We start from the raw sequence: 23,115 nt of genomic DNA, 5'->3' as shown, positions 1-23,115 counted from the left end.
GCCTGGGGAGGTGGTGGAGTCACTGCCCCCAGAGGTGTTTAAGGGAAGACGGGACGTGGCACGGTCTGACTGACCCGGTGCTCGGTCATAGGTTGGACTCGACGATATCAGAGGACTTTTCCAACCTAATCGATTCTGTGATTTTTAAGCGCGGTCTGGCAGGGCTGAGCTAGGTCTTGCTGGGTCCGGCTGCGCAGGGCTGAGCGGGGCCGGGTGAGGCTGAACCCGGCGAGCCGGGCCGGGCCGGGCCGGGCCGTACGGCACAAGCCGCAGCCGGGCGGGCCCCGTCGCTCCGGCCCGGCCGAGAGCAGCGCCGGGCGGGGCGCGGGGGCTGCGGCGCGGGGGGCGGCGCCAGCGGGCGGAGGCGAACGCGGCGGGACCGCACCCCGGGCGCTGCGCTGCGCCGCGGGGGCTCGGGGGGCCGGGCCGGGGCGGCGCCACTGCCGGCCGCGTCTCCTCCTTCCCCGCCGCCGCCGCTGCGGCTCCCTCCCTCCTCCCGCCCGGGTCCGGCGCTGCCCTGCCCGCTCCCGGCGGCCGCGGCAGCGCCGCCGCTTCCTGCCGGGGCTCCCCGCTCCTTCCCTCCCCGCCCGCTCCGCCGCCCCCCGCGGCGCCCCGCCATGGCGTGATCGCGGCCATGGGGCTGGCCCGGCGCCGCCGCCTGCCCCCGGGCGCTGCGCCGCTCCCCCGGGCCCGGACCCCGCGCCGCCGCCGCCGCCGCCGCGCCCCGCCGCGCCCCCGCGGCGCGCTGACCGCCGCCTCTCCTCCTCCTCCTCCGCCCCCGGCCGCCGCCGCCCGGCGACGAGCGCGGCCGTAGTCCCCCCTTCTCCCCCCCTCCCGCCGCCGCCCGCGCTCCCGCGCCGTCGGGCCCGGCGCGGCCGCCAGCCCCGGCCCGCCGCGGCGCGGCCTCCCTCGCCATGTGAAGCTCGGGAAGATGCGGAGGCGCAGCCCGGCCGCCCGCGGCGAGGGATGAGCCTAGACGGGGAGAAGATGACCGAGGAAGCCTACCCTGACGAGTGAGCGGGGCCGGGGGCGGCGGGCGGGTGGGGGGCACGGAGCAGGGGGCAGTCTTTGTTGCCCCGGCGGGAGCCGGTGCGGGTCGCTCACCCCCGTACCCCGTGCACGTAGGGACAGACGGACCGGCCGCGGGCGGACAGAGGGACGCGGACACGCGCGTTCGTGTGCGCGCCGCCCGCCCGCGCATCCGCCATTTCGCGCTCCCCCCGGGCCGCGCTCATTTGCATACGGCCCTTTCATTCATAAAAACCCCCGGGAGGGCGGCGCGGCCCCGCCGGGGTGCGGGGCCCCGGGGCACCGCAGGGAGGGGGCGCAGCCCCGCGCCGCCGCCGCTCCCCGCCCCGGCCGAGGGGCTCGGGGCGCCCGGCGGGGGCGGTCGGAGGCGGAAGCGGCGGGGAAGGGAGGGGGGAGCGGTGCGCGCCCCCGCCGCGCAGCCCCGGGCCTGGGGGGGTCGGGAAGCGGAGCTGGGGAGGGGGGGGGACACACGACGTCGCGGATCCCCGCCCCGGCCGCCGCCGTTTTGTGAATAGGAGGGCGGCCGCCGCCGCCGTCACATGACGCCGCATTCATAAACCCGGTCACCGGCGGCCTCCCCATTCACCGTCACCCCCCGCCGCCCACCCCCGCTCCGCAGCCCTGCCGCCGCCTCCCCGCTAATAAACCCCCCGAGAGGCCGCACCGAGCCTTTCAAAATGCCCGACGGTGCCCTTTTCCCTTTTTTTTTTTTTTTTAATGCTTTCTTCCCCAAAATAAAACCTAAAGCTACTGCAGAGGAATGGCAGGAAGGGCTCTTCCACGCCGTGCTGGCCCAAGGGCTGTTCCTGGCTATCTCCTTCGGGGTTTTGACAGTCAAGAGGAATGACTCACTGGCGTGCAGGACTGGGCTGGTGCCAAGCGCCATAGGATGTACCGTGCTTTAAAACGACTCCTTGCAGGGCTTATAGAGCAGCGTCAAAATTGTGCAATTTTCTGGCTCGGTATTGAGGTCCGAAAAAATCATAATCGGTGGCATGTGCCGCGCTTGCACCTTCATCATGGTAAACTTATTTTAGGGTGATTTACTGGAGAAATACGAGTGGCGAAGGAAATGGCTTCTGCCCCCAACGTGTGTGTTGAGAGGAATTGTTATTTTGGCAGCTCTTAATGAAGAGACTATAAATACGTGTTTATATGTAGCTTCTAAAATCGTGGTTATTTTGAAGTTGGTAAGGTTCTTGCAACAACAACAAAAGAAAGAAAAACCAAAACAAGCAAAAAAAAAAAACAAACCAAAAAAAAAACCCAAAAAAGAAGTAGTTGCATGCAGATTGCTATGACCTAACAGGCTGGAAAAACCTGGCCAACTCATTTCCAATAAAAACCTGGTTCTTCATTTGGTTTGTTTGGGTTTTTTTTTAAACTTTGTAAATTGGACAAGAGGAAGAGAAGTGGGTCCCTGTCTCTGGGTTTGAGAACGCGGGGCCAAACCTAACCCAAATCATTGGACAAAAATCTGGCGCTCACCAGCCTTCATCTTGAGGCAAGATACTGCTCCAAATGTGTTTTCCTGCAGGGCCCAGTGCAGAGGTGAGTGTTGGTGTAAAACACTGAGCACTTGGCTCTGATGGTTAGGTGGGGGATTTTTTTTTCCCCTAACTGTAGGCTGCAGTTTGTTTTGGGAGTGAATTCTTCCATGTGCTGCTGCACTGCCATGCTGACAGAGGCTTCAGCTAATGCTTTTCATGTGCGTGGAAGCTCTTGGGTTATGCCACCTCTCCTGGGGTCACCTGTCAAGCCAGCAGCACTGTGTGCTTTGGTCCCTTGGAGGTTGGGAGTGCTGCTGACCGCAGGGTACCCAACCCATTCCCGGGCCACTGAAAGCTTTTTTTGTTGGGCTTTGGATGTGTTGACTTTCAGGGTCAGTGATGCCTCGTGGTCCTTACCTCAGTGCACATCCCAAGTGGCTCTCCTGGAGGCTGTAGTTGGGCTGTCAGAGCTTAGTGCAGGCCTTGGCTTTGTAGGGCACGACGAGGTGTTTTAGGTAAGCCATGGTTTCCTCTGTAAGCTCCTCACTTCCAGCCTTGCATTGATTGATAGCGTTGCTGAAGTCGGTGACTCATGGGTTGTTTTTTCATTTCAGTGGTGGGTGAAGTGATTTGATTTTTTTTTTTCTCCAATATATATGGTGTTAAAAGAAATAAGGACAGGCTCTCCTGATAAGTTTTCTCAAGCTGTCAGAACAATGGTAGTATAGCACGCTATTTGCCCTAGATATCTGGCTTTAATTTGCATAGCTATTCTTGTTTCACTGAGTGCACTGTGAGCAAATGTTAACAGCCAGATTACAAAAAAAAAAGGACCACTGTCAGGATGCCTTTTAAAATAACCCTCTTCAAGTAAATAACAACTTTTTTTTTCCTTTTTTTTTTTTTTAGTAGTTTCTTGAGAACAGCTCAATTACACTTAGAGTTTTGAGTCAATTTATAAAAGCGAGAAGGGAAACAAACAGGGTTTAGGATGCTGGAAACTCATCGGTCCCTTCAGAACTGCACCATTTCGGATCGATACTTAGAGGTCAGTTTGTCATTGCCAAGCGAGCGCCTCTTCCTGCATCTCAGCCTTTACTTCTGCTTCCCTGCTCGCCCCTCACTCAGCCCGTGCTGCCTCGCACGTTGCAGGGTGGGGGCAGATCGGGGATGCCAGGTCATAAATCAGAGGCTGCGGGGCTGGACCTGAGCGCTGGGGGGACTTCGGGCAGCGCCGCACCCAGAAGATGCGGGCGACCCTACTCCGAAAGCATCCTGGATGGGCTGCCCGTGGCTTTTCAGCCTGTGAGGAGGAGAATGGAGCTGAGCCCTCACAGTGATTCGGTTATGCCCGGAGGCTGCCGCCTGCTCGTTCCGATGCATGGTTCCAAGAAAGTCACAGGAAGTAATTAAATGGAAAAGGTCAGAGAACGAGGAAGTGTTGGTGCGCAGCCTTGCGCTGCTCGGGATGGAGCCGCGATGCCCTGGCCGGGCAGTGTCCCGGGAGTGTCCCCGTCTCTGCAGCGCACGCCTGGTTTACTCCAGTGAGCCGGGAGCGCTCCTCCAAGCCAAGTGTTTGCGAGTGGGACCGGTCCCCCTGAGGTTTTGAACGAGCTGGGTTAAGTGGCATATGTGTAGGGCTGCTGTGGTGGTGTCTGGGACAGCAAAATGTGGTGTGAGATCACTCCGATGTGTTTTTCCAGTCTAAGGAAAGGAAATTAGACTTAACTTGCTCTTGCTGGTTCTTTTGACCATCCCAAAGTCTCGTTTCCCCCCACATCTGAGCGGACACCAGCGATGTTTGCTCTGAATACTGAATCCATCAGTATTGCAGTTTGCCCTTTGTGCTGAAAAATATTATTTCCACCCCACCCCCCTTCATTTTCATTCAATATTTGCCCCATTCTGATGATTTTTCTATAGGTATTAAAAGCAGCTCATTCAGCTAAATTATTTTGCTGCAAGTTTCAGCCAGGGAGGAAGGCATGGGACACACTGTGTGTTATGACATTATCGCTCGCAAATAGGACAGGAAATGAAGGGTTGCCAAAATATAACTGTTTATTTCTTGGCCTGAAAACATGCCTGTTTAAAATATGACATGTAAGTAGCTGCTTTGTTCGGTCTCTGGGAGAAGTTGTTGTTTATAAGGGAATAATAGATCTGTCAGATGAAGAAGAGGGGGGAAAGAATGAAGGGATTTGCCCTTTCTACTCTTTCTACTTCTGCTTTGGAAATGCCTTGAAAAGAAGTTGTAGGTGGAAGATGTATGGAGAGGGTGTTGGGTCAGACAGCTGGAAGGGAAGAGGGTTGCCACAAGAGGAAGGGAGGTGGATTTTTAATTTCTCAGGACATTAGACCCTGCTGTCGCCCCGTGCAGCCCATGGATAACCCAGATGCAGCACAGAAAAGGAGGAACCAAACCAGAAAGTGAGATTTTTTTTGGTGCAGCTCCCCTCCTTGAGGAGTACGGCGGGACAGTGTTTGAGTGTGGTGCAGATGCTGCATGGAATCATCTTTGACCTGTTTTTGCAGCCTGTTTTTTTATCTCACTGAGGCACACCCTGGAGCGTGGGTTAAAAGGTAGGTTTTATCTACCTGTTTAATTAAATCCTGAGGCTGCAAACAAAAGTGTGTTGTGTGGCAAGGCTCGCTCTTAACATGGGCTTGGTTTGCTGTGAGCTGGATTTAAACCACAAAATTGTTTCCTGTCGGCCACCAAATTGCAGGGAGATGTCCTCCTTCTTCGGGACCAGGCTGGAAAATAGGAGCTCAGAAATGAGACACAACTTAACTACGGGTTTCAGTCACTCATTTTTCTTTCTTACACGCTCTGGCATACTTGAGGAATCAATAAATTCAATTTCCTTCCCTGCAGCAGAATGGACATAGGAACTGCTCCCTACAACAAATTCATTGAAAAGTGTGGCTTTTTTTGTTTTTCTCTTTTTTTCCCCCTTTTTAACAGCACAAGGTGATCTTTCTTGCAAGAGCTGTGCAGGGGTGGAGAGGGCACAGAGATCAGTGAAACTAAAAGTACAGCTCTGGAGACTGTGTTTTTGATATATGCCCTGTTTGCTAAGTGGAGCATTTGATTTTTGTAGGACTTAGGCTTCTAAAGCAGTGTAGAATTTAAGAAAGAAGTAAAATAGAAAAGGTCAGTTGACTAAAAAAGGCTCAGATAGACTGTGGAGTTGATTGACAGGAGATAGGAACTGCAGCAGGTCCCCATTTCTGTAGACTACCAAAAGCAAGCAAGAAGCTGTTGTCACATAAATCCCAGCACTGGAAAGAGAGGTCTGCTCCAAGCCTGGCAGCAAGCAGAGCAGGGCAGCATCTCCCAGCATCTTGCTTGCACTGGCCATTTCTTTCCACTTTGACCATGAGTAAACTCAGCTGATGGTTTCTAATGATTCCTTTTTTTCTTTTTCTTTTTTTTTTTTTTTGTTTCTTTTCTTACCTATTGGTTTTCTGCCAAGATCTTCTGAGTTTTCCTTCCTTCCCGTTTCTCTACCCACGTCCACCCCCTTTCCTTGTCAAATTTCCTTTAATCATTTATTTTTCTGGTGCTTGCTCAGTGCTGTAAACCTGACCCTCTCAAGCTGCAGAGAAATGCAGCTGGGCTGTGCTGGGCACCTTCTCTCTGCATCTGACCCTCACCTTGGGTTTTGCACCAGCTCTTGGGAGCAAAGGCTGGCTTTGCCCATGTGGTTTCTCAGGATTTGGTTCCTTGCAAGGCAGGGAAAACCATCTGCTGGATGAGTGGAGGCCATGGAGCTGGGATGAGGGGCAAGCCCAGCTGATGCAGCAAGAGCAGCAAAGCAGTGCAATACTGCTGCACTTCTGCCCACCAGCACAGCCGTTCTGGGACGTTTATCACCATCAGTTTTGGTACCCGCAAATGCTCCCAAACCTCTTTTTTCTGCTTCAGCTTGATGTCAGACAAGTGTTGTGTGGGCAGGTAGACATCATCTCAAAGTCCAGGAGGATGTCTGCACTCCATCTCATTTTCTGTCTCCATTTCCTTTTCTCTGCTCTCTCGAGGGTATTGTTTTGCTTCTTGCCGATTTTATTTCTATTCCTTCATGTGTCACGCTTGTCTGGAAGCAGGACTTCTACGACTCACGCTGCAGGCAAACCCTCATGGCAGTATTTTCTCCTCACATCAGGAGAAACATGCACCTTGTAACATGCACCCAGTGGAGTAAAACACTGTCTGCCCCATGCAGTAGAAGCAGATGCTTCACCTTAAAGTAAGGTGTTTTATCAAAAGCACTATTACAAAACCTGCTTTCAAGGCTGTTGGAGGCCTTTCTGCCAGCAGGTTCTACCTGTTGCAGTAGGTCTAAAGTGAGTTTTAACCCAAAGTACTGTTTTTGTCTCTAGCCTGCTTGTTCTTACAGTCTTCGAATAACTTAATTCTTTGACTTTCTTGGCTTGCAACTTGCACTTCAAGGACTATGTTTTGGGGATTCGTTGTGTCCCCATCCCCTGCCCCTACACTTTGTTCCTAACTCCTACGAGTAATCAGAGGGGAGATCCTGAGTCTATCAGCTGAGTACTGCTGATGGCTATTCCAGCTAGGAAGGAGGCTTCTTACTGGCAGGCATGGGGAGGAGGGTTTATGGGACTTTCTTAACAACAGAAGTTGATTTCCCCATCTGTGGTGTTTCCAAAAGTGGGATTGCAGAGTTGCCCAAAGTACAGACTTTGACAGCAGTGTCTGGCAAGGAGAAAAGCATTCCATGACCTGGAGACTGCCGTGGTGATGAAGCTTGTTCATTGCTAGCTAGAGCTTTTTGTCCCAGGTCCTACAGAAATGAGTAAAAATGCAAGCCAGAATTAGTGTCTTCAGTGAACTAATCAAAGGATAAACAGGCTTTCAGAAGTAACATCAGGACTCGTTACCTGTGTACATCTCTCCTTAGGAACAAAAGTGTTTGTCTCTTGTTGAGAGTAACCCCTTCCCCCTCCTTTTTAATAGGTGGTCACTGTTCCACCTCTGCTGCTGCTCTTTGCCAGACTGGCGCTGGGAGATGTGCTGTAAAACCTGATAGCGTCTTTTAATCCTGCGTATGGGAAACACATCTTCCAGCTTGTAGGGACCTGCGCTGCCGTGCAAGGACAGGAGCATGTTCTGCACATGCACTCAAGTCCCAAGGAGGTCTGGAAACACTTAGGTTGTTGGTTTTTTTAACTGCATTATACATACATCCTGTTTGGATAGTCCCATTACTTCTTTTCTTGCTAGCTGGAAGTGGCTGCTTCCCTCCTGTACATTAAAATGTAGAACATCGCTTGCCTGTTTGAGTAGCTGAGAGCAAGATTAGTTTCCATTGCAATACTTGAAATACACTGAAGGCATTCGTACAGCAGTCAGTTTCAAAACACTGGGAAATCACAAAGCTTCTTCCCTAAACGCTGGAGCCTGTTGCAGCACCACAGTTGGCCTACCAGTTCCTTGCTGGTCCTCCCCTCACCTGCAGAAAGAAATTTCTTAAATGATGTGGTTTTACAGGAATTAAGTCCATGTTTAGGATTAGTTGATGCCTCTAGAACCAATTAGTATCTGATCTACAGCACACCTGTGTAATTTACCTCTTTTGTTTGAGTCTCTAGACCATTTATGTTTTTTATTTATTAATTCCCATACTAGTGGTGGAAAGCATTTTTCTGGGGGACATACATGAGGTGAAAGAAGGGTCTCTCTTCTTTCTGTCTGGTTTTCTCCCTTGAAATGTGGGCAGCACTTCTTTTTCTGGAGCTCTAATGACTCCTAACCCATGGCACCTTGAGCAAGTCCCTCTTTTGAGGGGGATGCTGCCCAAAAAGACACCCATCAAGTTCACCCCCCTGACTAAAAGCAGAGAGCTTAGCTTACCTCCACTCGTTGCATTTCTTTGCTGACATGTCCAAACACTCCCACCTGGGCTTCCAAGTGCTTGGAAGGCATGCTGGCTGTTCACCTGGTTTTACAAGTGGAAAGGTATGCCCTGGAGCTGAGAGAGGGTTGCTAGCTAATGCTTCAAGTTGCAGCACAGAGGGAAGCGTGTGCTTTGCCTCCAGTTGGGACAGAAGGAGGCGGGGGGCGGGTGAATAGCTGGGCTCATGCCTTGGTAGCGATCAGCGTTCTGGGCTGCTCGTCACCACATCCATCTTTGTAAAACCTTGAGGGCTCTGAAGGGGAGAAGTATCCAGGTTCTAATACTGGAGAGGTATTTCTTTTGTTTTCCAGTGATCCAAGGGATGCCATAAAAGAGCTGCTGGAAGGCGTCAGCAGAACTGGCGACTACAGTCAGTGCTGCTGTGGGGATCTGGCTCTGGGGTTGCAATTATTTACAAACTGTCTCGTTCTTAAAAATTATGTAGAGATCTGAAAGTATTACCTGGGTTGATTTAAAGCATGCTCGGAGATTTATGGATGTGTAGCTTAGTTTTTGTTCAATTACTTACTTTTGCTTTATTTGTTTGTGTGATTGCTGTGACACTTGGATTTTTGTACCTCTCCATCATTCGTCTGTACTGTGGGGGTGAGGGTTTGAGGTCAGAAGTCCAGTGGTTCAGTGGGGTGATGAATGCCTAATTTTGCCTTAGGTACCCCATGCAGCGGGTCTTGATGATGTTGATGAGCTGAGAAATTCACCCTCTTCTGCTGGCAGGTTGGCTGTGAAAGAACTGCATGGGAGAGAGTTGCTGAAGGTGGGGGCCAGACCTAAACCTGCCTTCTCCAGTTTTCTCCACAATTTTGACAATGCAGCCGCCTTACATGATCACATTTCCTAAAAACCAAGGTGTCTGATTCCTTAGTGCTGATTTATTTTTAAAGTTTTTATTTTCATTTTTGAAGTTGTATTAAAAGCCCTGCTTGCCTTGGTGGCAATGGAGGGCCAGGGTACAGACACCTCTGTTAGACCTCAGTGTAAATCTCTGCATTTCAGGAGCTTGTTATCCTTCATGTATTTAAAGTGTGTTTATAAATTATGGAAAAGCCACTGATACTTCAGTGGTGGGCTTTTTTATTTTAAATACTGGTGAAATTGCAGCAAAAACTTTATCACTGGAGATTTATAATGCTGCCAACGTAATTCATCCTTGACTGAAACTTGGCATGGGAGGTGTTAAGCTGGTTGCAGCCCATCATTGCTTTACATGTTGTTACTGTCTGTCTGCAGTTTGGTGGCTGTAAAGATAAAAAGGGTTAGGAAATGGTACAGAGTTTTATAAAATAGTAATTCTGATACTTGTATTGCTTGAATGACCTTGTGTTTTTAAAAAGGCACTTGGTGTTTAGTTGAAGTAGAAGAAAAAGAGAGTGCAGAGCTTGTTTTCTGTGTTTAAAAGCAAGAATAAAAGGCTGCAGTACAATTAAGCCATTAGAGCTGCTTAAGGGAAAATTTTCCTTCTTTCTTTTCTGTGCAAGTATTTGGCATTTTGTTATAGTAATACTTCATGAGTGTATTGAATGGCTGGAAAATTACTAAACAGTGCTGGAGATGAGCCTCTGCTTGTTATTTGAAGCAAGTGAAATGCAGAGTTAACCAGATTGGTTAAAAACAATAAATAAAATGGAAAAAAATTAAAGGGGTATTGATAGGAGAGGGGCAGGCTGGAGGGAACTGGAAGCACACAGAGAGCACGATCTCACAAATGCAGTCAGGAAGTTCTAGAAATACCCTTTATAAACACTACATCCTACAGGAAGAACCTTAAAGTCCAAATAAACCTTTTCCCCTTGTGCCTATGTGTACATAAACTCCACTGATTTGGAAGATCTTATCAGCTCAGTGATGTGCCTTTTTACAGTAGTTCCTAAAACAAGTTATATGATAAATATCAACCTTTCTTCTTTTTTTAGCTCTTTATCAGGTTTGTTTGTGCTTTTATCAGTTACTAAAGTCTGTGTCTCCCTCACCTTTACCCAGAAGTCCTAAACCTTCCCAGGTCAGTCTCTCTGGATAAGTGACCGTTTTTGGTTAATATCCTTACAAACACAGAGTTGTGCAGATGGGCAGAGTCAGGAGGAAGGGGAGGGATTTTAACTGTTTGACTTGTACATGGGGAAGATGATCTTCCCCCACCTCAAAAGTTATGATTATAGCAATGTGGTATGTGTAGAAATGCTTAGCAGACAGTAGATAAAGGGGAGCCAGAAATAGGCTTATTTTGATGCCTTGGATTGAACTCCAAAAGAGTTTATTGATCCTGGGATTGTTGTGGCCATCTTGCATGATTCTGGGCTGGATGATTTTAAAGTATGTGTGCCTCCCTTTCTGTGATGTTTTTACCCAACTTCTCTCCTGTGCTTGCACATTAAAAATTTTGCTTCTCTCCCAGGCTTTTTACTGTATCCTAGGAATAATTGTGTGCCCAGAGGCCAGGATCTAGCCAGGGTCTCCCAGTTTTTGGATGTGCAGATAGTGGTTGGTGTGCCAGTGACCTCAGCTGTGCTGATCCTCCCCCAGAGAACAGCTGAGGAGCCCTTTAAAATCACAGCTTGTGAATGAAAAAAATTACAACTTAACAAAATCTGCCACCAGCCATTCATTTGGTTTGGTTCTGCGTGTGTGCCTTTAAGCAAGAGTCCTGAAATAAATTTCCATGCATGCAGAAAAGCCCCCTCTTCCTTCCAAATCCCTGTGAGCAAAAATTATTCTTCTCTAGAGTTAGCAGCCACATGGACTATTTTAGAAATGGTGGTCCAGAAGATCCATAAATTGGAATACAAAAGGCCCCCATATGAGGTAGTTTTATCTTGGTTTGGCTATGGAACTCTTAAGTTCTGCGGTGCTTAGTGCTTGTTACATCTGTGTACTCTCTATTTTCTGGTGCAGGAAAGCTCTGGGTGAGCTGTAGACTGGATCAATTAGTTGATAAAATTTGGTGTTCTATCCAAAAGTCATTAAATAATCCATCTAGCAGCTTTGTTGCTGGTGGAGGTGTTTGGGTGGTGTTGGTTTTTTTCCTCCTTCCCTTGGCTATATCACTAAGGAAGCGTGGGCAACCTTTATCAGAGTATTGGTGGAATAGCTTCCCCAACCTTTCATAAGGTCAAATAAAAAAATAAACAGCCCTTCTTAGGGGAAGGAAGGGATGGGGAAAGAAGGGTGTTTGTGTACACTTTCCCATTCATGTTTTAAAGAGAAAATATATAAACTTCTGGAGTCAGCGCTGGGTATCTCGTGCCATTATAGGAGCTGAGAGTTGGAAGCTTAATTTGCTTTCTCAGTGCTGACTTGAACAAAACCAAAGGGGAATAGCTGTGAGCAGGGGAGTGCTTTGCTGCTTTTGGGTTTGCCTCTGTTGGCCAAATGCACTCCACGTGCTGCAGTGACTGAAGCAATGAAATCACAGAGTGATTCTGCTAATCCGTCCTCTTTGGATTGTGAATGTAACTAAGATTTCTGTGTTGTTTTGGGGTAAGGTGATAGAGAGGAGAAAATATACATCCTTTTTTCCAGCACTTAAGTGTTGAGATTTTAAAAGGCATACCTTTTGTACAAATTTCACATAAAGAAAAAGAAAAAGTAATTAAATATTATTAGACTGTTTCCCTCTTTTGCTTGCTCTCTGCTGCAGGAATGGGAGAAATAATTTCTCACAAGATCATTTACCAGGTTTTGTGGTTCTACATGAGTCTGGTACCCTCCTGAACATAGTCAGCTGCAAGTAGTGCTTGCTTCTACATATTTTAAGAAGGGAAAAATTACTCTAATTTCAGTGCTTGGGATATGAATGGAAGAGGTGGGATTGAAAATGAGCACCTCTGGTTGGACATTCTTCAGATCATCCTTCACCTTGGGTCACAAGTAGTGAGCCCTGGCTATACCTGCTCATGGTGTGGGTGTTTAAACAGCCAGCTGCTGCCTTTATCCAGTGTAAAGAAACCCCTGCTCTGTAAGCCAGGGCTGGAAAACCCAACTGCTTTGCAAGAGGCATCTGGATCTGTTGTCTCCGACCAGTTGTCTATGGAACAGTTAGACACAACATATAACATAAGCTCTTTGTTGTGAATAATGCTGTAAAGAGCTCAGTAATGGGCTCCAGTGAGCTAGCTGAAAGCTGCTGCTGCTGGTTGCAGAGAGCATGCCTGCCATTTGGAGGAGGTTGTCTCTTGAAATAGTCAACATCGATTCTCCTTCAGTTGAGAACCGAACATCAAAGGCAGATCCTTCACATCCTCTCTCATCTCTATATGAAAGGGACTCTCCAAATCTTAGCATGCATTAAAAAATACTTTGTAGGTAGCTACTGATGTTACTTCTGAGTGTGGTTAGCACTAGATGTATTTTACAGTGGATATTGAAGTAAACATCCCTGTATATGATGAGAGCAGTGGGGAGAGGAGGCAAGAACAGAATAGCAGAGAAATTTATCTTAATTGGTGATGGGTCAGCAGAAAAAATACAAATTTTTTTTAAGTGATTAATTTCAGCTTATGGTTTTATTAACTGCCATCATGTGAATTTGGGCCAGTTGGGTCACCCTTTGCTAGAGAGGGCACAAGGAGATGGTGGCTATTTTTCTTAGACCAAAAGTGAATCTTCTTTGTGTCTGCAGATGGTGTCTTCCAGTGTTAGACGGTGACTCTTCCTTGGCTTATCATTGAGGGGTACATTCCTTACCAGATACAGAGCACCTGGCTGTTGCCTTACCTGTTAAGCCTTATCCTGTCTTATGCTCTGGATTCTGCACTCTTTTAAGCTCTCCTTTCCTTAGGTGGATGGAAGACATGTTGAGCCCCTTTCTTCTAATTCCATGTGTGACTTTTGTCGATGAGAAACTTCTGCTGCTCCCTGAGCATCTGCGTAAAGCCAGCTCCTCGGGACAGAATGGGGGGAAACTCCTTGAGAGCACTCTGCAGCATGGAAATGCCCCACATAAAAGCACATTTGTACATTTTGTTACACGGAGGAATTCCTGGCCGTACCCAGCCCTGAGTAAATAGCCAGGGAGAGGCAGCTGGAGCATGACGGATGGCGGTGGTTGCGGAGCAGGGACGTGAGGCGTGGAAGTCCACGGTGCAAAGCAAACAGGGAAGGGAAACCGTGCTGTGTCTGACAGAGCTGGTGTTGGGTTAGGACAGAACTGTCTGGCGCCTGAGCCTCTCCTCAAGGTCTCGCATAGCAAGGACAAAAAATGCAAAACAGCTTGCTGAATTTGTTTTTTTTCTAATCCATAGGTAAATTTTCCTGTTATGTCATGCGTTTCAAGACACTTGATAAGTGTTGACTGTTGAAAGAAGTAACCCCTTTGGGGTGTTTTGCTGATTTGATGTTTTGCTTCAAATTCTGGACAGCAGAAAACTTAGGAAGTTTATAATCTTTTTCTCAAAGACGTGTTATATAACGTCCAGGGCAGTCCTACCTGTAAATTGCCAGAGCTGTCTTTAGACCTCCCTAGGTCAGTGAGATGGCATAAAACCAAGGAGGGCTTTCCTTGGATGGCTTCAGTGGGATTGTCCTTGGCTGAGCACCTGTTTCAGGTATCTCTTGCTGTATAATTCATAAAGGGTATTTATAAACTCCCTTGACACCAAAGGGAAATCTTTGAATCCCAGGAAGAAACATATGACTGGAGGGAGGGTGAAGAGTGGCTTGTAGGAAGGTGCTGCGTTACAGAGAACATGAATTAGTTTCTTCAGGTAACTGAATAAAGAAGAGTTGAAAGGTTTGTGCTTGTTTACAGCTTGGTATATGTTCTTGCTATCTTATATGTAACTTATTCTGAAAACTAGACCTTAAATATGGGGGAAAGGAATACCTAAAAGGCTAAAATCCAGTCCCCATATATTAATTTCATTTTGAAACACTTTAAATACAGGAACTTCTTTTGCAGCACTGTGGTTTTGTCATTCATGAGCTAATTAAAATGTTAAATATACTAACCTCTTTTGTGCTTAAAAAAGATACTTGTGATAACTTCCTCTCTGCAGAATAAGCCTTAGTTTTGTCAAGAGTGCCTTGTTGGCATCTGCAAGGCTTTTGCAGGCTGTCCCCCCATGTTGTATTAGCACAGCACTCTTGGCTTGTGTTGTCCATGGTTTGTCCAGTTTTGTGAACACTTTTTGACATTCAGCACTCCTCTGCTTTATGGGTCATTTGCATGTACTAGTCAGTTCACATCATGGAGCAGGGTTGTGGCAGAGTGGATTTGTTTTTTTGTTTTTGTTTTTTTTTTTTTTTTGTCTGTTTCTTTAGCTAGGCGGTGTGCTGACTCTGTTCTTCCTTTTGGCTAAAATTAAACCTTCTCCCCACCCCACGCTGCTCTCCCACCCTTGGACTTCTATTACATGAGGCATGAGAGACATGCAGAGCAGACCATAGGTTGGCATGAAGTTTCAATTAACTATCAAGTTTTTTTAGCTAGGGATATGATCTAATTAAGCTTGAAGAGTATGATTGCCCCAGGTGAATAGAAAGCTTGCCTGAACAAGCACTTTGGCACTGCACAAAAATCACTCCCTATCAAAGGAAAAGCTTAATTTTATCCCTGCAAATCTAAATGGGATGTAGCACCTTCAGCGGCCCGTGGGTGCAGGTTAAAGTTAATAAAACCAGCTGTTTGGAGACAGTGTGAGCACCTCTGGGCTCATCAAAGCCCTCTGTGCCCATTCCACAGCAGCATTTCAGGAAAGCAAGTGAGGAGCCTCCTGGAGCTTGCAATGCCACATGCTTGGCAGAGGAAGTCCCAGGCGCTATCCAGGAGTGGCATTTTTGAAATAGTGCCTGTACCATCCTCCATACTGGCAACAGCTGGTCATTATAGGCATGATGGGTATCTGGGGTCCCTGGCACCAGAGCTCAGCCTTCCCATTGCTACCTTGGTTGGTAGGACAGTCCGGAGTCTGTAGGTGCCGTGAAGATTTTTGAAGCTGCTTGAGTTTTATCATTGTTTTTGTTGTTGTTGTGATTTTATTTCTCGTGTCAATGGCATGCCAAGTACTGATGGACCTCAAACATTGATTGATTAATGGATGAGGCAAAAATGGCCCATGCAGACAGGACTGTGCAAAGTGAAGAAGCCATGAAATGTCCCAGAACAAAAGTCCAGTGCTTTTTTCATCATCTGACTTACAACTGTCCTGGACACTGTGTCCTGTCACCAGAGCTGCTAGAGCTCAGAAGCTGGATGAGGCACCCACCATTTTATTGTGCTTTGGTGTTAGTTCATACTGTTTTTATATGCTTTGAAGAAAAGGACTGGAAGAGCCAGTCCATGACTTCTGAAAGTATCTCTTGGGTATTGGCAGACAACGGAGCAAAACACCATTGTGTTGTGCTAGTTGGCTCTCTGCTGATGATCTGTCTCAATGGCAGGAGTCAAAGTTTGGTACTTTTGTGGAGGAGGCATTGCACAGGGTTTTTTGGTAGCTCATTCCTTCATCTGGAGCAAAGAAGGGGTGAAGTCAGGATATCTGGGAGTCATCTCAGAGCTGAAATGACTTTTCTAGGTGATACATTGGGGTGGAAAGCACAGGAAGCCTTGGTAAGCACTGAATATGGGTGCAGCTCCTTGCCTCCACCTCAAGTACTTAATTAGCCAGAGAGCATGAACTTCAGCATTGTTTCTGATAGTGATTTCCTAGAAGCTGATGCTTATGGGTTCCCTCTGTTATTGTTATCATTATTATTCCAATTTCTGCTTGTAACCGATGTGAGTTGTTTAATTACCAATACCAGTACTTAACAGGAGGAGCTACAAGGTGGTGTAGGACATTTGGTCCCATAAAACCCTGGTACATGAGCACACAAACCCAGAAGGTAGCAAAGGTAAAAACTGGCCTATTGAATTTGCAGCAGTTCAGCAGCATTTGAATGTAAGTAATCATGTGGAAAGGAAATGTGAATTGGCAAAAGGTGGGTACCCACTGATGACCATACTGTTACAGGCAGCCACTGTTCTTCTTAAAAGAAAAGCAGAAGGCATGTGGCTTGGTGTAGTGTGTGTCAGACAAATAGCAACTGCTTAATATTTTATATTAATATCCAGTGTAGAGATACTTCTGTATTTGTGCACAATAACTGTACAAATAACATCTGCATCATTATTGCAGTTGTGGTAGAGGTCAAAGCCAAGTGGAAAGCAGGGCTGATGGTGTTGCACTTGTATTTTCTTAATGTAGATAATTTTCCCCTTGCTAGTTAACTAACATCCACTAACTAACGTGGAAATGTAATTGTATTTCCTAAACAGTGAATGCCCTAGTTCAAAGGGATGACTTTCAGTGGACAAAAATAACTCATCTATAAATGGTACTGAAGAGTGAAGTGATGAGGACATATTAGGGGCATAAATATTTAAACCTTTTTTTCAGGTTAAGTTGAACTTATTTTCTGCATTGATAGCTTTCTGTGCTCTGGGAATTCTGCAGACAGATTTGAATTCTGCTCTTAGGTTGGCATTGAGTACACGTGCATGGCATTGGTTGCAGTGGGAATTATCTAGGTTCATTGCGGGCTTTTGCAAGAAAAAGGTGGAGAAGTTGTTTCAAAAAGATCCTCAGTGAAGACAAATTGATGGGGGGTCCCTGTCTCCTACTCTCCCCACCTCTCTTAACAGCAGAAGACCCCTGGACAGTGCTGTGCCTCAGCCTGACTCACTCAAGGAGGAGAAGTTTGAAGGCTCCTTGTGATGCCACCATGAGCGAGCTCAACATGTTTCTGAGACAGAAGCAAAGTTTGGTGCCTCCAGACAAAGTGATGGGGTCTGTTCAGCTTTGGTGACTTGTGATGGTCTGAAAATAGTTGTGCCACCAGGTTGTTGCAGAAGTGGTGATTGGCCCCAGCACATCCCAGCTGCATCCTTGTCATTCACAGCACTGATGGTTTTATTTTCGTTTGAACAAAAACTTAAGGCAGGAGAGTCCAGAGCAACTTTTCTGTTGGTGACAAAGCCCTTCATTTCCAACAAGTACAACCTTAATGTTGTTACAGTAAATATACCAAAATACATATCTGGAGGGAATGCCTAGCCCTGTGGCTGTGGGGGAAATGCAACATCAAAATAACTTGATTTATTGGTGTCAGCTACAGAGTATTGTCTATGCATCAATTCATAATGGCTTTAGATGAGGTGAAAGCTGAACAACAGTGTTGGTTAGGGAAGCAGCAGATCTGTAATGTGCAGGATGGCCTCCCCATCTGACAGCTCTGGGGACCTGGGTGAGGAAACTCGCTGCAGCTGCTTTTGTATAGAGAATAGTATGACTTGCAGATGGAGGCTTTTGCTGGTATCTTAAGCTTCAGAAAAACAAATATTCCCTCAAAATAACATAAAAAAAATAAACTTCCACTTCTTCCTGTTTTTATAGTTCACTTGTTTCCTCAGTGTCATGGTTTTGTCTCTAGTACTGTAGATTGTTAATCTTCAGAGGATCAGGACCTTCACAGAAGTGTTTCCTGTACATGTTTATCTGTCTTTTTAACAAATTAGTATCTATTTGTTCTCCTCTGAATTTTCCTGCAAATAATAGGAAACACTCCCCTCAGTAATAAGGCTTTTTTGCTAGAAAAAAAATACCTAGATGAATCACTGCCAAGGCTTAAAGTACCTTTTTTATTACTTCATTGATGGCATCCTTTAGGACATCTGCAAGTAGCACCAAATTCCAGAGGTCACTGTCCTTGTGTTAGTTTTGGCGAAGCGTTGTTTCAGCTAAACTTCATTTACTTGGTTGTGAATGCATCTGGAGGGCTCCTGTCTGAGTGTTAGCTGGAATTCCAGAAGAGGAATGCTGCTACATCCTAGGCTTTCTCTTGAGACAGCCACAGATTTCCAGCTAGTCCTTTAGCAAGGTGAGCATTGGCCATTAGTCAACAGGGAAGTGCCTGTTTTCTATATCCAGATGCTGCATTGCCTTGTTATAATGGGATGGAAACAATCTTTACAGCTGCTACACTAATAACTTTAGTTACTTCTAGCTAATCTCAACACTGTTTGTAAGTACATGCATTAAATGTGTAAATATATTCCTCGTGGGTGTGTGTGTGTGTGTGTTGGATGGGGACTTAACTCCCAAGTCCTCGCTGGACTCATTGCAGCCCAAGCACATCTGGACAGGGTGAAGACAGGAGAAATGTGATTTCTCCCCTCTCAGAATTGATGGTATGCATCATGCATGCATTTCCAAGGGAGAGCAGTGGATTTGGATGAGTAACTGACTTTCCCCCTTAGCTTTCTACTTTGAAAGGAGCTGTCGTCATCTGACTCCATCACTGAATCTGCTGGAGCTGGGCCTGTAGGTCAGAGCTCATTCTGGCACTGCCTGGGGTGTCTGTGGCAGAATGAACACTGGCTTGTGTTCATATCCACAGCATCTTCTCAGCATTTCTGGTGGCTCCCAGGGCTGTCCCTGCACAACCTGCAACCCTTGTTGTCCCTGCAACCCGTGCTGGAGGAAACACAGATGGAGCAGCAGCCTCCTCGTGGTGCTAACATTAATAAAAAGGCATCCCTGGACAAAGGAGCAGCTTGTGGGCCTTTGCCCCACCTTGCAGATTAATGCTGGAAATATCTCTCTATCACACTCAGAGAGGCATGGAGGAGTTTGGTTTGGGTTTGGGGTTTTTTTTCAGATGTCTTGTCTATTTGTGATTTCCCATCATGGTGCAAACTGTTTAGCAAAGTTTGTACTCATCTTGCTTTTGGGCAATGAGTCTCTCCCTTAGGAGGCCAGAAAGTCATTGCTGTTTTCTCAGAATATTAATTTCTAGTGGAAAAGAAGGCCATGCAGGGCAGTCTTGACACATCACTCTTCTGCTGCCAACTTCTCTGGGAGACAAAACATCACAGTGGAGTGCTGGGCATAGAGCTGCCCTCCCTTTGCACAAATACAACAGAGACCCATCTTCAGACCAAGCCTCTTCCTTGCTATAATTTCTTTTGCTCCAAGATATTAGTGGACATAGTGGCAGAGACAGATAAATCCTAAAGTCAGACTTGTAGCTGAATGAAACTGCCTTAAGGAAAAAAACCCAAGTTTGTAGGTGGAGCATAAAAGGGTAAGCATGCACCTTTTGTCCTTGGAATTAAAATCCTGGTTAGATCTGAGTTTAAGGGGGGTGGGGGGGAAAGAAGCCATTTTGGATTGAGATAAACACTTGTGGTTTCATTATCATCTGGTGAACACGTGTAGAGTGGTTGTTACACAGCTTGAGACACAGAAAAACCAGTGTCAAGCTAGGAAAAAAAATCAAGGTATATCTTCTTCCTCCCTTGTAGATACGTCAGTCATTTATTGGAAATGGACAGTATATGGTATAGATGGGGCTTTGCCCAAACGTAAAAGGTAGATGTTTTCTTCCCACGGGTCTTCTGCAAGGAAGTAATGTTGCTTCTCTTCAGGTTTCATTTTTTGATGCTTTTAAACAGTGCTGTGGTCGTTTAAATTAATAGACTTGCATAAGCTATTAGCAGGTTTTTTTGGTCCAATGTTGTGGTATTCCCCAATGAATCCAGAAGATTTGAGATGGCAGCTCCCAGCTAGTAGTGAGTGTGCCAAAAATGCTGATGGGTACAGGATGAGAAGCTGCTTCACCATCTTTGCTGCTCAAAGGAAAGACCATGGGAGTCTTTGATCCCTTTCATATATTTCAGAGGACTCCAGCTGTCCCTATACTGAGCCTTTTCAGAAGGAATTGGTGTGAGAGCATGAACATGCAGTGTGTTGAACAACTCATCCTTACCTGCCAGAATGAGAAAATAGGATGACCCCAAGATGATTCTCCTGATTGATTTCTCTGCTGTGTGCAAGCAAAATCCCTCTTTGCCAGGGACAATTTGGCAAGCACTTGGCACCACCGTATCTTTCAGCATTTAAAAGATTCTGCCTGTTACAGCAGAGCACAGGAAATACAAGCCATTAAATGCATGTGACAGTGTTGTGACCAGGTGAAGGACAGTGGTAGGGAGAGAGGCACAGGCACGCAACTGCCAGCATCTTGAGGAAACGCTTGTTTGTTTGTCCTTTTTCCAGAGCCCTTGGGCTGTGCAAGGGAAGCGACAGCAGAGATGTAAACAGGAAAGCTGGCTGCAGGGAGAACAAAGTAGGGGTTAGGAGATGCACACAGTTGGCCAGAGGAGACCAAAGGTACTGGTGAGAAATCTCTGCCTGCTATAGGACTTAAATAATAAAATCAGTAAGCTAAGAAATAGAATCATAGAACCATAGAATGGTTAGGGTTGGAAGGAGCCTTAAAACTCATCTTGCTGCAAAGCCCCTGCTGTGGGCAGGGGCATCTCCCACTAGACCAGGTTGCTCAAAGCCCCATCCAACCTGACCTTGAGCACTTCAGGAATGGGGCATCCACAGCTTCTCTGGGCAGCCTGTGTCAGTGCCTCACCACCCTCTGAATAAAGAATTAATTTTTAATACTTAACCTAAACCTACCTTTTTCATCTTAAAGCCATTCCCTCTTGTCCTACCACTGCATGCCCTTATGAAAATAGTCAATGCTGGATGTCCTGATCCAAGGCAGGCCTGGTGACACTTGCAGTACCCTTTACAGGCCTTGTGGTTTTTCTGTGCTCTGAAGGAGGCAGAACGTGAGGATAAGTGTCATAAATGAGCAATAAAATAATTCCCACATTACTAAAAATGAAAGTGGAATCATAAGCGTTCATCTTCCTGTAAGTCTATAAAACAGCAGCTTGTTCCCAAGAGCACTGAGAAGAAGAGCTGGACAAGGTACATTTTAAGGGCAAGATAATGTTTTACTAACACTGACAGAGAAGCAAAGTGATCCTGAAAACTTAAGCTGGTTAGTTCAAGTCAGTCCCTGGCAAAACAGGGAGCTGGCTGACAGGAAGCACAGTCAACATCAGATTGGAGAGTGAAGCTGGAGCTGGTCAGCACGGTTTTACGGGAGTTTTCAGGGATTTTGGGAATGTAGGTGGATAAAGATTGTCATATCCTGCCTCTTGGCCTGCAGGTGGTTGTACCGTGGAATATTGAGTTGTGGCGTGGGGCTTTCCAGAAGATAGTGCCAGCCCTCAGAGAGCAGTAAAGATGATTTGAAATCTAGAGGAAAAAAATTGGGTAAGACACAAAATGATATATCTGGTTTAGGATGGGCATAATTAGTCTGAGAGTACTTGCATCATGGTAAAAAATAATTATCCTAAAGAAAAGGAAAACACAGATGCAGTGGTTAAAAGACTCACACTTAAGTACCTCTACTTTGAGCTAAGTATTAAAGTGCAAAATAAAAAGGGAGGAGCAAGGCCTTGGTTTTTCAGTAGCTTGTTTTTTAAACCAGTTTTCTATCAAGAAAATGAAAGTTTGCAGTGTGCCCTGTGATGACTGAGGCCATGTCACACAAGTAAGGCAAAGTACAGGGTTAGATTTCCTGGAGTATATTACAGCTGTTTGTCCAGGTATCAATTAGGAGCTGTGGAGGAAGGGTTTAATTAAGAAGAAAAGCACATGAGGCTTTTCCGGCGTGGAGGAGCTTGGTGCATGTCATTTTTATAACCTCTTTTCTGGTCATGGATGTTTATGTGGAGTCCTGTAAGACGCTCTTGGCACTTCCCTTTGATCTGTCTGCAGGAAAATGAAGTCCATATGGCCTCCACCCAGATCCTGGCTGGAAATACCCATCTATGCTGGGGTCATTTTTTTGTTGTCATACATATGTACAAAGGTCCATTCATCTATGAGAATGACATTCAAAATAGGGAAAGCATGGTAATGATAGGTAGGGAGGAGCATTTCAGCGCTCCTGTAATGTTCAGCAGCCTAAAGCGTATCATAAAATGTCTGAAGTCCTTCCTAAGGATCTAATTTTGTGCCATTTTTCCTATTTTTGACATGCTTCCTGCTTTTCCCTGTGACGCAGCTGAATGACCCCGGTATTCAAGAAAGCTTTGTGGACAGCAGGACAGCATAAGTGCAGTGGGTGTCTCTCAAGTGCTGGGCATAAAACTACACTGACCATGCCTATGAAGTCTTTTGTTAGGGCTTGTTGTTTGTTTGGAGGGCATTTGATTGTTTGGGGGTTTTTTTGTTTTGTGTTTTTTTTGTTTTTTTGGGGTTTTTTTTTGGTGTTTGTTTTTTTTTTTTTTTTTGGTTTTTTTTGGTTTTTTTTTTTTTTTTTTGTTGTTTATTCTATTTTGGGTTTTGTTATTTTTTTAAATTTAAACAAAGATGGTGAAAAGTCACCTTTACCTCTTACAAGGCACAGCAAGCAGTGTTCAGGCAATATTGCTGTGGTTAATCTTGACTACTACACTGAAAGTAGGTTGCCTGGTGTTCCCAGAGGGTGAGGCATGACAAGTTTCAGTATTCCCAAAATGGACCTGGCCCTGCTGGGAACCTCACACTGCACTGGAATTGCGTGCTGAGATATCTTTGTGCCCAGTTCACAACTGCCAGGGCCTGGTCCTGGGTGCTCTGTTAATGTTTTGCTGCAGAAGTTCAGCCCATTGACATGACTGCTGTTAACAAGGTGGCTGAATTTCATTCTCTTTACCAGTGCTCCAGCAGCTCCAGTGAAAATTCCATCTCCTCTTGCTCCAGCCACTGTCTCAGCTTTTTGAACTATGCTTGCAGTTGGCTGGCAGGCAGCAAAAGGCAGATCCACCACCTTGCTGGCTCTCC

At 46.5% G+C, this 23,115-nt stretch overlaps 1 protein-coding gene across 1 annotated transcript in view; it reads left to right on the top strand.

Annotated features, from left to right (window-relative positions):
• Window positions 1-833: 833 nt before the first annotated feature.
• The window catches only part of SPRED2 (sprouty related EVH1 domain containing 2), a 59,389-nt gene continuing 37,107 nt past the window's right edge, over window positions 834-23,115 (top strand). Inside the window, exon 1 of the mRNA XM_053972412.1 lies at window positions 834-1,013. Coding sequence (XP_053828387.1) covers window positions 967-1,013 — 47 coding nt within the window. The 5' untranslated portion in view covers window positions 834-966. The remainder of the gene's footprint in view (window positions 1,014-23,115) is intronic.

This window comes from Vidua macroura, chromosome 3, assembly GCF_024509145.1.
Source record: "Vidua macroura isolate BioBank_ID:100142 chromosome 3, ASM2450914v1, whole genome shotgun sequence".
Taxonomy (NCBI): Eukaryota; Metazoa; Chordata; class Aves; order Passeriformes; family Viduidae; genus Vidua; species Vidua macroura.
This window is presented reverse-complemented; position numbering and strand designations above follow the sequence as displayed.